The sequence below is a fragment of the Scyliorhinus torazame genome, chromosome 3 (genome assembly GCF_047496885.1).
Source record: "Scyliorhinus torazame isolate Kashiwa2021f chromosome 3, sScyTor2.1, whole genome shotgun sequence".
NCBI lineage: Eukaryota > Metazoa > Chordata > Chondrichthyes > Carcharhiniformes > Scyliorhinidae > Scyliorhinus > Scyliorhinus torazame.
The window spans coordinates 268,564,198-268,581,067 of record NC_092709.1 but is presented as its reverse complement, the minus strand read 5'-3'; the positions used below and the strand labels follow the sequence as shown (position 1 = coordinate 268,581,067).

Genomic DNA, 16,870 nt, shown 5'->3' with positions numbered 1-16,870 from the left:
TTATCCAGAGTATTTTATTTTCATTAACCGTGCAAAAACTGAGGTATAACATTCTACGACCTGAGGAGTTCCATTATAGGCCTAGTCTTGGTCACCAAGGAAGATGGACTTCCAAATTATAAATTATACTAATGCCTCTTTTGCTGCAAACTTAATTTTGTTAATAAAATATTGCTTCTGTTTCAAGACCGATTAACATTGTGTGCAATGATCTTAAAACACTAGAGAAAAAACAAAAATTATAAAACAATTTAAAGTGCAACCATTAAAAAAGAACTAGAGGAAATTTCACAAGATAATTACACTGAAAACCATTTTATATTTGCATTTATATTAGTGACAAATCATGTTTGTTTAGATCAATTCATCCTGTGCGTATTCAGAAGGCGAAGACAGCAATATTTTAGTGGGCATACACAATCTGGTGAAAGTTATTTAACTAATCATAATTTTAATGAGTTTGTTATAGGACAAGATTAAAGTAGGGTGATTCCAAAGTCCAGCAACACTCTAGTCGGCTTTATCTTTTTCTTTTAATAAAGCTGTTAAAGAAAATGACAACTATACACATGGTATTTCTTCTTCACATTGGGAGCTCAAATAGCCAAAATACCAACCACAAACAAATGAAAATATGAAACCTACAAAAGCATCCAATTTGACTTACGCCTTCCTTCTCTGAACTAAATATTGTACGTATTAATAAAGAGAACACTCAAAAAATGTAATACTGAATGCCATACTCAGCTTTCATTGCTTTAAGGATATTGGAACATACATATGAGAAAAAAAAACATTATTCTGTTAAAATCTTATTGAATAAGTGCAACATTGAAGTCCGGAGAAATGTTCAGAGATCAACAAGATCAGCCTCTTCTAAGAACCATCTTGCTCGCCCTTATTTATGACTGATGATTTGTTCTAGCAATTGATCAGCTATTGTTCAGATTCCCTGCCATAATCACTGCATTCAGGACTTTGTGTGCATCATTGCGATATTCAAGGAGTAAATTGCACTACACAATTGGCCAATTTTCAGCAGGGTGTCATACCGCCGCAAGTCATTATTCTATTAATAAAGGGCAAGATTTGAGTATATTAAGTGTTTGCTTGTTCCCCAGTAATACTATTGTCTCAGAGTCAGGTGGTTATGAGTTCAGGCCCCATTCCAGGAACACAAGCACATAATCGAGGCAGACACTTTGGTGCAGCATTGCCAGAGGTGCAATCTAGTGGATTAAATGCTGAACCCACCTTCATGTAGAAGATTACACGGTGCTATTTTCTCAATATCTGGTTAATACACATTTTTCAATGAATACCTCCAAAACAGGTTAAATTGTCATTCATCTCATTGTTGATTTGAGGACAATTTGGCTGTTATGTTTTCCTACTCAACAATAGGCTGGATCTGAAAGCAACTCATTAGCTATGCAGTACATCTTATTGATGCAAAAGGCACCAAATAAATGCAAGTTTTCCTTTCCTTTCTTTTAGTGTAATCTACTTATTTTTAAATATTAGTGTGTCCAGGTAAACCAAGGAGGGCAATGTATTTTAAATAAAGTTTGTATTCTGGACTGAACGGGTGTAGTTATTATTCATAATTATCAGTGTAATATCAAATTAATACTTAAAGTTAATGAGTGAAGAACATTATTTTAATGTAGCAAATATACAACTGATGAAACAGATGTTTTTGAACATTAACATTTAAATTTATACTTTATATACTGTACACCTTATACAATATTTGACATTACTGGTATTCCAATATTAGCTATTAACAGGATACATGTGGAGTCAGCTGGTCTCTGATAATAGAATTAAGTGTCCAATGTAACAATTACACTCAATTTATCTTAACTTGGCTGTTACACATTTGATTCACAGCAACATCTTTGTTACCATTTATTCACTGTCAGTGGGTTCTAATTGTGGGAAATAAGAATATTCTGATTTCTAGGTCTGAAATTTAACATCAGTATAGGCCATGTTAAAAATTGTGCACTTACCAAGAATATGTACTCGTGAACTTGAAAATATCATTTTCATTTTAAGTATTGATCTTTCTCACAGGGGGATAAATGTGGTACTTGATACTTAAACTTCTCTTTTGGGAATGCAGGGCAATAAGTACAGTGATGCAGACCAATTTTTATGTTATGTCATGCTGTTTTTAACATGTGCTACTCAAAACATTGTACAAATAAGCTGATAAACTAATTCTGAGGAACAAAATCATACAACCAAATTATGCAATGATTTGGATATTAGTCTTTTAACTCCAGCCCAAACTGAGAGAACAGAGATATACGTTGCTGTAACCAAGTGATTAGTAAAATCAATTTGGGAAGATTCAATCTAACTGTCAGTTGCCAAGAGCCCAAAACTGCTCCTAATTAGTACCAAATTGGCAACCTTTCTCGGGAGCCACAGGATGACCAGCGATAGAATAAAGACCACAGTACAAAGTAGTCTATTGAGGTAATGGTTGAGGCACATTTGTAAAGCAGAGTAAATGAAGTTAAATTTAATTTTGTGTACTGACGGGAGGATACACAAGTCTGCTGTTCAAATTTGTAAACTTAGCTTGGGAACAAAATGTGTTAAAAAAAAACTTTAAAACTAGTTCCATATACATATTACAGATATTAAAATGACCACTGATTATTTTGGTTTACAGATTCTGTTTACTACATCAGTAGTAAATATAGTATGTACCATTATGTTGATGGTTTTAACAATGGTTTTTGCCTGCACGTTCCATAATGCCATTATATCTGCAAATATTTCCTAGAGAGAGTATAGCACACCGTCAAAAATCACAATTCTATATAACATATTTTCAGCCTACAGAACCAGCAGCATCTGAAGAGAGTTCACATTGACCTATTGCAGTTTCACATCTAAAATAGTAACATGCCAGATGATTTCTCAGTTTTTTTTGGCCTCTGCCAATATGTACTCTCGATAGGGTAATATATGTAATGAATGTGGTAAAGGCTGTTTCTTTCTATTCAAGCAACACATATTAATTCTCAGTAATTATGAAAAAGCAACAGAAAGATTGGTTAAGACAATTAACTTTTTGAAAGCTTTAAAAATAATATGCCGCAGGAACTTTGTTGCAAGTATACTGTAGTTATCAGTTTTAAAGAATCCTACAACATTCCTAGCACATTAATCACTTACATTTTGGATTAACCCAGCAGCGCACACTTTTGTCTCCAGTGGTCCAAAGCATGTAAGGTTAAAAGACAGTCTTTTGGATTGTGCTTGTCTATGAACCACTAAAACATTCTTCAACACCTCAATTTTAGTAAAATAATTCAAAAATCATGATGATTAGCTCATGCCAGTGAGAATGTTCTACCACTTTTTTTAGATGAAAAACACATCTTCTAACATTCTGCTTTCTTCAAATTCATCATCTGAAACGCCACTGTCTGTTGGAGCTTTTCCAGTCTTATCAAGCTTTTGATGGTTTCTGCTGTGAATTATGTTGCTTTTTCTTGGCTTGCAGTATTCTTCCTTGATGTGCGAATTATGCTTTTGTGAGGAAATCGGACTCAATGCATCCACCAAATGAACAAGAGAGGCTTCATAGCTTAAGGATATTGGAAGAAGGGAAAAATTATGTTAAATTGTGAGCATTTGAGATTCCATTCTCATAAAAAATATGCATAATAAAAGACATAAAAGATATTGTGCACTATAGGAGCTCTATCTCACACATTTAAAGCACACAACTTGAGGACTTATGATGATCTTATGATGATAAAATAACCATGATAAGCTGTCAATGTTATGATGCTCTCTTATTTCCAGGATTGTCGACAACCTGTAGATGTCAGTGTATAAGGCTACCTTTGAAGCCTTGAAAAGTCCCTCCAAAAGTGAGCTGAGTTGTATGGCGAATATAGAAATGAACTGAAGGCGAGGGCGGTTACTGTCTTCATTATTCACTGCGTGGGGTCTGCTCTGTGTGGATGTGGTATTAAACCTCTGCGCATCTTTGCAACACAGGCCATATTACCATCTTGATCCCTTGTCCCCAGTTATAAGGTACTGGTGAGGCAAGCACCCAGTTATAGGTTGAAAAACTGAGGCTACCTCCTAAATGGGAGTGTAGCACGTTGTGGCTGAACAGACTTACATGCCGAGTGGATGAAAAAAATCATGATTTTGGGGCTGATAAAATGTAGTCATCTTATCCACTGGGATACTTTATATGCCATGATCTACCAGAAATGTTTTCTAGAATTAAGCATGCAGTCCTGACAGCTAAAAAGTAATTCCTGATAGGTACCACCTTTTATTGTAACACCAGTTATCGTAAATCTGTTGATTGGAAAAACAGTAGCAATGATATAAACATCACCTGACAGCTACAAAATGTGTTGGGAGTACAGAAGGTAATAACACAACCAGAACTATTTATCTATGATTTAAAATAAGTTGTGCAATTGCCCTTGATGCTAGCAGTAGCAATTGTGCCAGCACTCTAGTGATCCTCTCCTTATAAATATTTAAGTGAATGGATGTTTTCTGTTCTTTCTCCAAGCATATTAATTACTCTTCTGAGTCTCTCTCCATAACTTATTGGATACAAAGACCTCCTTCTATCCTTTGCTCCAAGCTGAACAAAATGCAAGCCTCCCATCACACTGAAGCATAAAGGTGACATTCTGTCTCCCTCCCATCAACACATTTAGCAGACTTTTCTGGTCGCGGCGGCCCAGAAACCTGAAATTCCCGCCCGAGGTCAACGGATCTTGAAACGGCCCATCAAGTTGTCCGTCCCACCTCCGACGATTCCTGCAGTGGGCGGGGCTGTCAAATTTACCTGATTATTTGCAGCTGTTAATATCACATATACATAAGAATTCTGAAACCGTATTTCATAGCATTTCACCAAAATATTACTGCTAAAATAGCAAGTTTTTAAAGTCTTTAATAAATTTCTGAGAAATTCTAATACGTTACACAGTTATACCGTATGCAATGGTTATTCTATTAAAAAAGGAGGCCTCCGTGACTTGCTTTTGAACATCACTTGAGACTTAATTGTCTCCCTCACTCATGGAAAAGACAATAGGTGGGATCTACTGGTCTCGTTGCGGCCAAAAAGCAGCAAGTGCAATGTGACCGGTAGAGGCTGGGTGATCTCACTTCCAGGATCTACCTGGCTCGCCACGCCTCGCCAGATCTAACGCAATCTTGCGAGACATCACAATGTGAAGCCTGCCCACTGTGGGCGGTATCACTTTCTGGCAAATCTGCATATTAGAGTGAGCCTAACTGTTTCACTCTAATATGCATTCCTAACCAATGTGTGGGATCTAACCCCCTCGCCTTGGAGATCTTGGATGAGCGCGTTCCGTACTGGTCTCCACAAACTAGGACCAGATGGAACGGCACTCATGGGGGACTCCCAGGGAATTGGAGGTCCCCAGGGGCATGCCCTCTGGGCAGTGGTACCCTGGCACTGCTGGTTCCACCTGGGCACCCTGGCACTGGCAGGAGCACTGGCAATTTTTGCATGACGGTGATCAGGCGGGGGGGTGCCCGTGGATCGCCTTAAAGTGAGTTGGAGCTTTAGGGGGAAGGGGGAGGGGAGGTAAGATTTGCGGTTCTCGACGGGGCTCGAGAGATCAGGATACCACTTGGATCTCTCTCTGCTCTGAGGAGTTCCGGTGAGTGGAGCTCGTCAGTGCAGAAAACTGGAGTTCCCCACTGAGGCCCCCAATCTACCTGAATGGCCGTTAGGTAGCGGGGTGTTTTTTGGCGCTTCAAGTGCCGGGAAACACCCGGCTAATCTCACGCTACGTGTATCTGTCCCCATTCGTGTAGATGGTGCCCACTGTATTTTAATATTTACCCGTGTCCTGCAGTGGCTGCTGATTCTTAAATCAAAAACACTTCTCTGGAACTCCAATCCTCAAATTCTCTTTACTCATGCCACCTTTCAAAAATTTCCATATGGTAAATTTTCACATGCCACAACATCTATTAAAAACTTTTATTTTAACAAAGCACACTTTGCTTATCAAATATGTACAACATAATATATCAATATTTAGACTCAGATGAAACTATCAACTGATTTCACTAAGTGCTCTATGCATTAAAAATGCCAAATAACCTCTGTCAAAAGAGAAATTAAGGTCGCAGACAAGGTTAATTCCATTAATTTTTTCAAAAAGATTTACGCATTTTCAGAAAACAGCTGTTTTACTTTTAGACAGTAATTGTTCATTATAATAGATTTTTTTAATGGTTCAAAAAATTAGTTTAAGAAAATAACGGCAGTCATCATTTATTATATAGAGACGCTAGATGACAACTGAGAGCTAACATTAATGGGTACAATCAATCCAGCCAAAGCACGTAATTCAATGACAATTTTGTCTGTTAACAGAGACTAAGGATTAATATTAAACATGTGACGTTCCAGGTGGCGTGTGCCTATATTAGTAGGAGGTGGCAATCAACAGAAATAGTGTGCAACTGTTGTATACAATGTTTATTTCATACCCTGTAGCAGCAAGTGAAATAAATGTCAGTAAACAGGATTTCATTCTGCATATTTCTTCAAGCGGCAGGCGACATTAAACTGCTCAGGTTACAGCATAAACACAGCGAGCGGGATTCTCCCCTACCCGGTGGGGCGGGCGGTCCCGGCGCAGAGGAGTGGCGTGAACCACTCCGGCGTCGGACCGCCCGGAATGTGCAGAATCCTCTGCACCTTCAGGAGCTAGGCCGGCGGCGGCAGGGTTGTCGCCGTGCCAGCCGACGTCAAAGGGCTTGGTGGCGCACCAGCCAGCCAAGTGGCTGGTCCACAGGAGCCAGTGCGGAGGGAAAGAGTGCCACCACGGCACAGGCCCACCCACGGATCGGTGGGTCCAGATCGCGGGCCAGGCCACCGTGGGGGCACCCCCCAGGGCCAGATCCCCCTGCAGCACCCCCCCCCCTCCCCCCGAGACCGCCCGCAGAGACAGGTCCCGCCGGTAAGTACCTGGTCTAATTTACACCGGCAGGACCGGCCTAAAACGGGTGGCCACTCTGCCCATCGTGGGCCGGAGAATCGCCGGGGGGGGGCACTACCAGCGGCCGGCGGTCGACGCGGCGCGATTCCTGACCCCGCCGAAACCCCGGCACCGGAGAATTCGGCAGCCAGCGGGGATGGGATTCACGCCGCCCCCCTGGCGATTCTCTGGCCCGGGGGTGGGGGGGGGGGGGGGGAAGAGAATCCCGCCCAGCATCTTCATTCAGCAGTGTGTCAGAGAAGTTGTTTTGCTTCATAGCTATTGCACCTCAAATAAAAAACATTGTAGTGAATAACCTGTTCTTTTCCACGAGAACAGGTAACATAATAGTTGTTCCTGGGTTAGTAATCTAGTGAGCTGGACAAGAGTTCAACTCCCAAAATAGCAGTTAAGAATTTAAACTTGTTTTTTTATTATTCATCTGCTGTGTGCTCTGTTTCACAGAGACATGGCTCACCCCTGCCTCACTGGACTGTGCCATACAACCTGAAGGCTTCTCAATTCATCGGGCGGACCAGACCGCGTCATCAGGCAAAGCGAAAGGTGGAGTGGTTTGCCTCCTCATCAACTCCTCCTGGTGCTTGGATGTGGCGACCCTGGCGACCTACTGCTCCCCAGATCTGGAATACCTGACCATAAAGTGTCGCCCATACTATTTTCCACGTGAGTTCACTTCAGCCATCTTCACAGCGGTCTACATCCCACCCCAGGCAGAAGTGAAGAAGGCGCTGGACGAACTGTACACAGTTATAAACAACTACGAAACAGAACCCCCGGAGGCCTTGTTCATCGTGGCCGGGGACTTCAACAAGGCCAACCTTAAGAGTGTACTGCCAAAATTCTACCAGCACATCTCCTGTCCCACCAGGGGAGACAACACTCTTGACCACTGCTACTCACAAATCAGGGGCGCCGACTGTTCCATCCTCCGATCGCACTTTGGAAATTCAGACCATAAGATGGTGCTCCTTCTCCCGGCATACAAGCAGAAACTCAAGCGGGAGAATCCAGTGAAGAAGGTTGTGCAGTGCTGGTCCGAGGAAACAGAAGAGCTCCTACGTGACTGCTTAGAGACAGTGGACTGGTCCATATTTAAGAACTCAGCGACCAACTTAAATGAGTATGCCACCACTGTCATAGGCTTCATCAGCAAATGTGTGGACGACTGCGTGCCAAAGAAAGCAGTACGTACGTTCCCCAACCGGAAACCATGGCTCAATCGCGAGATTGACTCTCTACTGAAGGACAAGTCTGAGGCGTTCAAGTCAGGTGACCCTGACCTATACAAGAAATCCAGGTACGACCTCCGCAAAGCCATCCGAGATGCCAAGAGAGAATGTCAGACCAAGCTAGAGTCACAGAGTAGCGTTGCAGACTCTCGGCGGTTGTGGCAAGACGTAAACAACATAACGGGCTACAAAGCGAAGCCGAGCAGTATCTCCAGCAGCAGCGCACCCCTCCCCGATGAACTCGAACGCATTCTATGTTCGGTTCGAGCAGGAAACCAACGATCCACTGTTGAGTGCCCCATCAGCCTATAACACACCCATACCCACCATCATAACTTCTGAAGTCACTACGGCCTTCCTGAAAGTGAACCCTTGGAAGGCGACGGGTCTGGACGGGACCCCTGGTCGTGCACTCAGAGCCTGCGCGGACACGCTGGCAGATGTGTTCGCAGACATCTTTAACCTGTCCCTGCTCCGCTCCGAGGTCACCACCTGCTTCAAGAAGACCACCATCATACCAAGGCCAAAGAAGAACCAGGCAATGTGCCTCAATGACTACCGTCCGGTGGCCCTGACTTCAGTCATAATGAAGTGCTTCGAGAGGTTGGTCATGAATTGCATCACCTCCACACTCCCAGAATGCCTTGATCCACTGCAATTCGTCCACAGCAGACGCCATCTCCCTGGTCCTACACTCATCCCTAGAGCATCTAGACAACAAGGACGCCTACATCAGACTCCTATTTATTGACTACAGCTCCGCCTTCAACAGCATAATCCCAGCCAAGCTCATAGCAAAACTCCAAAACCTAGGACGTGGCTCCTCACTCTGCAACTGGATCCTCGACTTTCTGACCCACAGACCACAGTCAGTAAGAATAAACAACACCACCTCCTCCACAATAGTCCTAAATGCCGAGGCCCCGCCAGGCTGCGTACATAGCCGCCTACTATACTCTCTTGTATACATACGACTGCATGGCAAAATTTGGTTCCAACTTCAACTACAAGTTTACTGACGATACAACCATAGGGGGCCGGATCTCAAATAACGACGAGTCAGAATACAGGAGGGAGATAGAGAACCTAGTGGAGACGTGCAGTGACAACAATCTATCCCTCAATACCAGCAAAACTAAAGAGCTGGACATTGACTTCAGGAAGCAAAGTACTGTACACACCCCTGTCAGCATCGAGGTGGAGATGGTTAGCAGCTTCAAATTCCCAAAATCTGTCCTGGTCCACCCACGTCGACTCTACTACCAGGAAAGTACAACCGCGACTATACTTCCTCAGGAAAATAAGGAAATTTGGCAGGTCCACATTAACTCTGACCACCTTTTACAGATGCACCATAGAAAGCATCCTATCTGGCTGCATCACAGGCTGGTATGGCAACTGCTCGACCCAAGACCGCAAGAAACTTCGGAGAGTCGTCAACACAGCCCAGTCCATCACACAAACCTGCCTCCCATCCATTGACTCCATCTACACCGCCCGCTGCCTGGAGAAAGCGGGCAGCATAATCAAAGACCCCTCCCACTCAACTTACTCACTCTTCCAACTTCTTCCAGCGGGCAGGAGATACAAAAGTCTGAGAACACGCACGAAGAGACTCAAAAACAACTTCCCCGCTGTTACCAGACTCCTAAATGACCCTCTTATCGACTGACCTGATTAATACTCCAGCCCGTATGCTTCACCCGATGCTGGTGTTTATATATTTACATTGCCCTATCATGTATCACCTTGTGTTGCCCTATTATGTATTTCTTTTCTTTTATTTTCATGTACTTAATGATCTGTTGAACTGCTCGCAGAAAAATACTTTTCACTGTACCTCGGTACACGTGACAATAAACAAAAATCCAAATCCAAAATCCAAATCCATTTGCGGGATGTGGGTGTCGCTGGTTAGGCCAGCATTTATTGCCATTGCTAGTTGCCCTTCAGAAGGTGGTGGTCAGTTGCCTTCTTGAACCGCTACACTCCTTGAGGTGTAGGTAGGGAGGGAGCTCCAAGATGTTGCCCCAGCGACAGTGAAGGAACGGTGATATATTTCCAAGTCAGGGTGAGGGAAACCTCCAGGTGGCGGGGTTCCCAGGTACCGGCTGCTCTTCTCCTTCTAGATGGTAGCGATCGTGGTCTTGGAAGGTGCTGTCTAAGGAACCTTGGTGAGTTACTGCGGTGCATCTTGTAGATGGTACACACGGCTGTCATTGTTCGTCCGTGGTGGAGGGTTTAATTGTTTGTGGAAGGGGGAGCAATCAAGTGGGCTGCTTGTCCTGGATGGTGTCGAGGTTCTTGAGTGTTGTTGGGGCTGCACTCATTCAGGCAAGTGGAGAGTATTCCATTACACTCCTGACTTGTGCCTTTTAGATGGTGGGCAGGCTTGAAAAGGGGTCAAAAGCCCCTAGTCCCTAGACGATTTCTGGCTAAGTGCCGATGACAAAATGCCGAGCAATCCTAAGAAAATCATCGACAAAAGAGAGCAACTGGGGTGGAGCAGGCTCCTCAACATGGCTATGGGAGATGGGCGAGTGGTTTACGTCCTAATGGGTAGGGTGAGAATGTGGGAACGGCATTTGGTACTCTTCTGTATTGTGGGAGATCTTACCTCCCTTGAGGGCAATGACTTGAGTGTATAATGATGTAAGGTTTGTAGCCCTACACCCCCTTAGAATAAATGACTTTGTAGACTTTCTGTATTTTTTTATTTTGGGGTTAAAGAATCGTTAACTGGGGCGGGATTCTCCGCGATCGGCGCGATGTCCGCCGACCGGCGCCAAAAACGGCGCGAATCAGTCTGGAATCGCGCCGCCCCAAAGGTGCGGAAGTCTCCGCATCTTGAGGGACCGAGCCCTAACCTTGAGGGGCTAGGCCCGCGCCGGACTGATTTCCGTCCCGCCAGCTGGCGCGAAACTGACTTTGCCGGGTGGCGCATGCGCGGGAGCGTCAGCGGCCGCTCACGGCATCCCCGCGCATGCGCAGTGGAGGGGGTCTCTTCCGCCTCCGCCATGGTGGAGACCATGGCGAAGGCGGAAGGAAAAGAGTGCCCCCACGGCTGAGGCCCACCCGCGGATCGATGGGCCCCGATCGCGGGCCAGGCCACCATGGGGGCACCCCCCCCCCCGGGGCCAGATCGCCCCGCACCCCCCCCAGGACCCCGGAGCCTGCCCACGCCGCCTTGTCCCGCCGGTAAGATAGGTGGTTTGATTCTCGCCGGCGGGACAGGCATTCCAGCAGTGGGACTTCGGCCCATCCCGGCCGGAGAATCACCGGGGGGGCCCGCCAACCGGCGCGGCGCGATTCCCGCCCCCGCCGAATATCCGGTGCCGGAGAATTCGGCAACCGGCGGGGCGGGATTCACACCAGCCCCCGGCGATTCTCCGACCCGGCGGGGGGTCGGAGAATCCCGCCCCTGGTTCCTGCAAAGGTACAGGCTGGTCTCATATCCAAGAAAAATTATTCTATTGTGGCATTGGTGCCTCTGATATAATTGGAGTTGAGGAGGTATGTTTTGGTGCACACCCGAACAGGGCAGAAAATCTTTTTCTATATTTTCTTTGGCTGAATAAGCGATGGCGATAGCTACTTTGAAAATTTGCTCCTGGAACGTGTGGGGAATACATCATCCTATTAAGAGAAAAAAATATCTTGTCTTTCCTTAAAAAAGAGAAAGCTAATATAGCTTTGTTGCAAGAAACTCATTTAGATGACAAGGAGTACCTAAAGTGAAGAGGGACTGGGTGGGACAGCCTTGTTCTCGACCAGTAGTCGGGGTGTCGGAGTGTTAGTCAATGAAAATGTGCCTTTCAAAATGGAAGATTGTGTGAAGGATAAGGGGGATAAGATATGTGATTGTCAAGGGGCTTTTATATGGGGAAATTGTCTTGATAATGAATGTATATGGTCCACCAAACTATTCCTCTGATTTTGTTACTAAAGTCTTTGTGGACTTGGCAGAACTTGCGTCTGTTAATTCCTTTACAGGTGGGGACTTCAACTATCCTCTTAACCCTTTGGTGGACAAACTCCCAACAACCAGACAACCCGCCACTCAACAGGCAAGGGCTTGAGCATCAATTTGTGAGGAGGTGGGGCATTTGGAGGTGTGGAGAACACTGCACCCAAGGATAAAGAGCTCACTTTCTTGTCAGCTACCCCCCCCCCCCGCCCCGCCCCCCGATTTAGGTATTGGAGAATTGATGCATCTTTGCTCAGGATAATACCCTGACCTCACACGAAAAGACTGAGTTTGATCTCTTCTACCCAGCCAATTCCCTCTCTTCTACCTAATCCCTCTATCTTGTGGGAAACCTGTAAAGGCTTAGGCTAGGGTCCTAGTGATTTCATATATGGCCAACAAGAGGCATAAAATGCTGGACCAACAGTGCCAGTTGGGAGTACAATTGGCTGAAATAGAGAGATTATGGCAGAAATTCTCACCGTTCGTTGCTGAAAGAAATTAATGCAATTGGAACAACGCTGGACTCCTTGCTGACTCAATGTGCTGAGAGGAGTTTAAAGTTTGCCAAACAAAAGTTATGAGTTTGGAAACAAACCGAGTAGATAATTGGCCTTTTTTTAACTGGAAATAGAGCTGACTGTAGGACTACTCCAAGGGTAATAGGATGATTCAAACAGAGGATATTAACAAGGCACTTAAAGGTTTGTATGCCAATTTATATAAAACAGACTAGTCTGGGGTGCATGAATAGTTATAGAGCATTTCTTCACCTCCCTTAAACTCCCAACAATCTCCAAGATCTAAAGGTTGGTCCTGAATGCTCCTATTCCTAAAGGGGAAGTGGCTCTTGCCCTGAGGGAGCTTCAATCAGGTAAGGCCCCAGGGCCCAATGGTTTTAGAAGCGAATTTAGTAAAGAATTTAAAGACTTGTTAATTGATCCACTGATTGGCTTGTATAATCACTCACTTGAAGCAGGTCTGCTGCCGCAAATGTTCCGTGAAGTGAATATTTCCCTAATTCTCAAGGCAGGCAAGAATCTTGAAGGGTGTGCATCCTATAAGCCAATCTCAATCGAATGTAGATTTGAAATTGTTGTCCAAAGTGTCTGATCGGCACCGAGAAGGAATCCTCCCGATGATCACACTGGGTTCATAAAGAGCCGAAATTCCTGTAACAATGTCAGGAGACTATTAAATTTCAGCGAAGTCTTTCAAAAGCGGGCATTAGATGGATTAGTGATCTCTTTAGATGCAGAGAAAGCTTTTGAACGGGTGAAATTATTTATTTTATATGCTGCAGAAGTTCGGGTTGAGAGGGCAGTTTGAGAAGTGGATACAAATGCTTAATAAAGGTTTTGTGGCAGTAGTGCTTACGGGTGGTTATAGGTCTGAGAATCAACAGGGTTGCCCGTTATCTCTCTTATTGCTCACAATAGCTCTTGAACCTCTAGCGGAGGCAATTAGACAGGATCCCTCGGTTTTTGGGCTACACAGTGGAGGGAAACAACATAAGATTACGTTTTATGCGGATGACGTGTTGCTATTTGTATCTAAGCTGGATATTTCTGTTCCTGCTATTACTGATGTGGTCGGTAGATTTAACCTTTTCTCAGGTTAGAAATTAATTTTATGAAGTATGTGGCTGTGCCATTGGGAAGGCTTGGAGTGAGACCCCCCCCCCCCCCCCCCATTTCTAATTTCCCATTTAGGTGGTCCCCTCAGGGTTTAGTTATTTAGGTATTGTGGTTACCCCCTCCTTTAGACATTTGTATGGGGCAAACTCCTCCCCCCCCCCTTTTACTTGCACCTATTAGTTGAGACCTGCACCATTGGCTCCCCTTGCCGATATTGTTTTTGGACAGGGTAGGGGCTGGTTTAGCTCAGTGGGCTAAACAGCTGGCTTGTAATGCAAACAAGGCCAGCAGCGCAGGTTCAATTCCCGTACCAGCCTCCCCAAACAGGCGCCGGAATGTGGCGACTAGGGGCTTTTCACAGTAACTTCATTGAAGCCTACTTGTGGCAATAAGCGATTATTATTATTATTAGTGTTGATTGAGATGTATGTGTCACCTAGGTTATTGTATCCATTACAAATGCCAGGGACCTAAAGGAAATCAATGGGATGCTCAGTTCATTTCTATGGAACAAAAATAAACCTCTCTTGAAATGGGCCAAACTGCAGCTCCGTGGCTCAAAAGGGGGGGGGGGGTTATGGGTGCCTAATGTTAAAATGCATCAGTTAGCTTCTCCTCTCAGATTCATACGGCAATGTGTCAGAGCGGACCTCTCCTCCTTTTGCTCAACACTGAAGCAGGGCAGTCTGCATACTCCTCACAGGCCCTGTTGTGTTTCAAGGCTGCATCTGACAGGTGTGAAAATCCTATAATTATCAATACTCTAAGAGCGTGGAGGATGGTCTGCCATCTGGAAGGGAGATCAAAATTAATTTCTGCTCTCTCTCCCATTCAAGGTAACCCAGGTTTTCCACCAGGTCTTATGGGCCATGGATTTGGTATCTGGAGGGATAGAGGTATTTTTCACCGTGTGACTCCGGCCATTCGAATAACAGCCGAGATGCTTGCCGGAGTCTTGGCGGTTGAATTTGATAAGCAATGGAGGGTCGTGTCTGAGGACTTTTGTAAGTTGATAGTGGATGCCCTGACTCCCATTTGGTTGAAGTTAGAAAAGGCCTCCTACATGGTAAAAGTGCATAGAGGGCATGGAGACGGGTCTTTCAAAACATTGCAAGAAAATTGCCCCCATGGAGGCTGAGATCTCCCTGATAGCCGGTGAAAACAAAACACTGAGTCTAAGGTAGATGATCTGGAGAACCGCTCTAAGAGGCAGAATGTCAGAATTGTGGGGTTGCTGGAGGGCTTGGAAGACCTATTCCCTACAGAATACTTTTCTAAGTTTTGGGAGGGTGGATTCATGTTCCCTCCAGAGCTAGATCGAGCCGATCGGACGCTCCGGCAGAAGCCCTGACCCAACGAACTACCACGGGATGTTATTGCATGGTTCTACACCTTCCAGGAGAAGTAACGGGTCCTGAAATGGGCTAAGGAGCATTGGGACTATAAATGGGAAGGCCACGCCATCAGGCCTTAGAGGACGTTGGAGCTGAACTAGCAAAGAAGCGGATGGCGTTTAACAAGGCCAAAGCCACCCTGTATAAGTGTGCTGTTCAGTTTGGGATGGTGTACCTGATGCAGCTCCAAGTGACTTTTGAGACAATGGACTATTATTTCAATGCGCCGGAAGATGCGGAAGCATTTGTAAAAAAACATGGGCTCGGTTTGCATTGTGTTTTTGCAAGGCTTTGGTTGCTAGGAGTGGGCAAATGGATGTGGGGTTTTTTAGTATAAATTTAGAGTACCCAATTTATTTTTTCAAATTAAGGGGCAATTTAGCATGGCCAATCCACCTACCCTGCACATATTTGGGATGTGGGGGCGAAACCCACACAAACACAGTGAGAATGTGCAAACTCCACACGGACAGTGACCCAGAGCCAGGATCAAACCTAGGACCTCGGCGCCTTGAGGCAGCAGTGCTAACCATATCAGAGAATCTTAACATTGAACCTTGTCCGCTGGTGGCTATTTTCGGGGTATTGGACTCGCCGGTGCTGCAGACAGGGGCAATGGTGCATGTCCTCGCCTTTGCCTTGTTAATAACCCTGATGCGAGTTCTGCTTGGGTGGAGGTCTCCTATTCTGCCCAGTGCCTCGGCCTAGTTGTGTGACCGCATGGAATTTTTACATTTGAGAAGGTCAAGTTTTTAAAAATTAATTCATGGGACATGGGCATCACTGGATGGGCCTGCATTTATTGCCCATCCCTAATTGCCCTTTGAGGGGGCAGTAAGAGTCAACCACTTTGCCGTGGGTTTGGAGTCACATGTAGGCCAGACCAGGTAAGGGTGGCAGACTTCCTTTCCTAAAGGACATTAGTGAACCAGATGGAAAGACATTAGTGAACCAGATGGATTTTTACGACAATCGGCTATGGTTTCATGGTCATCATTAGACTTCTAATTCCAGATTTTAAAAATTGAATTCAAATTTAGCCATTTGCAGAGGCGGGATTCGAATCTGGGTCCCCAGAGAATTACCTTGGGTTTCTCGTTTACCAGCCCAGTGGCAATACCACTACGCCACCACCTCCCCCGCAAGTATATCGTTAGAGGGACAGTCGGGGGGTTCTACTCAAGGTGGCAGCTATTCATTTGTTTTTTCAAAGAGTTAGTCACCATCAACTGTTGATGGGATTTTAGTTTATTGTCGGGGGAGGGAGTTGTAGCCATCTGGGATGGCCACGTCCCGATTACAAAATGGACACTTGCAAAGAATGCAGGGAAAATTGGACAATACTAAGAAACAAGCAGGTGGAAGGTCTGTCTGTTGATTAGAACCTTAAGCTCTCAGACAGGACAGAAACTGCTAAGCAATCTACATACTAATGAGCCATCTCTGGGGACAAAAGGAAAATATTTAGATACACAATGTTAAGGCAGACACCCCGGCGCCAGAAGAGACTAAAACAAAGCAAACCAACGACCATCTAGGGCACGCCCAGCAATCAGGGAACCCATCCTCTATTGGAGGAAGATCGATACGA

At 45.1% G+C, this 16,870-nt stretch overlaps 1 protein-coding gene across 3 annotated transcripts in view; it reads right to left on the bottom strand.

Moving 5' to 3' along the window:
- Window positions 1-514: 514 nt before the first annotated feature.
- kiaa1328 (KIAA1328 ortholog) overlaps window positions 515-16,870 on the bottom strand; it is a 248,111-nt gene continuing 231,755 nt past the window's right edge. For all 3 annotated transcript variants that reach the window (XM_072497237.1, XM_072497238.1, XM_072497236.1), the window contains one exon: window positions 515-3,610. In XM_072497237.1, coding sequence (XP_072353338.1) covers window positions 3,385-3,610 — 226 coding nt within the window. In that variant the 3' untranslated portion in view covers window positions 515-3,384. The remainder of the gene's footprint in view (window positions 3,611-16,870) is intronic.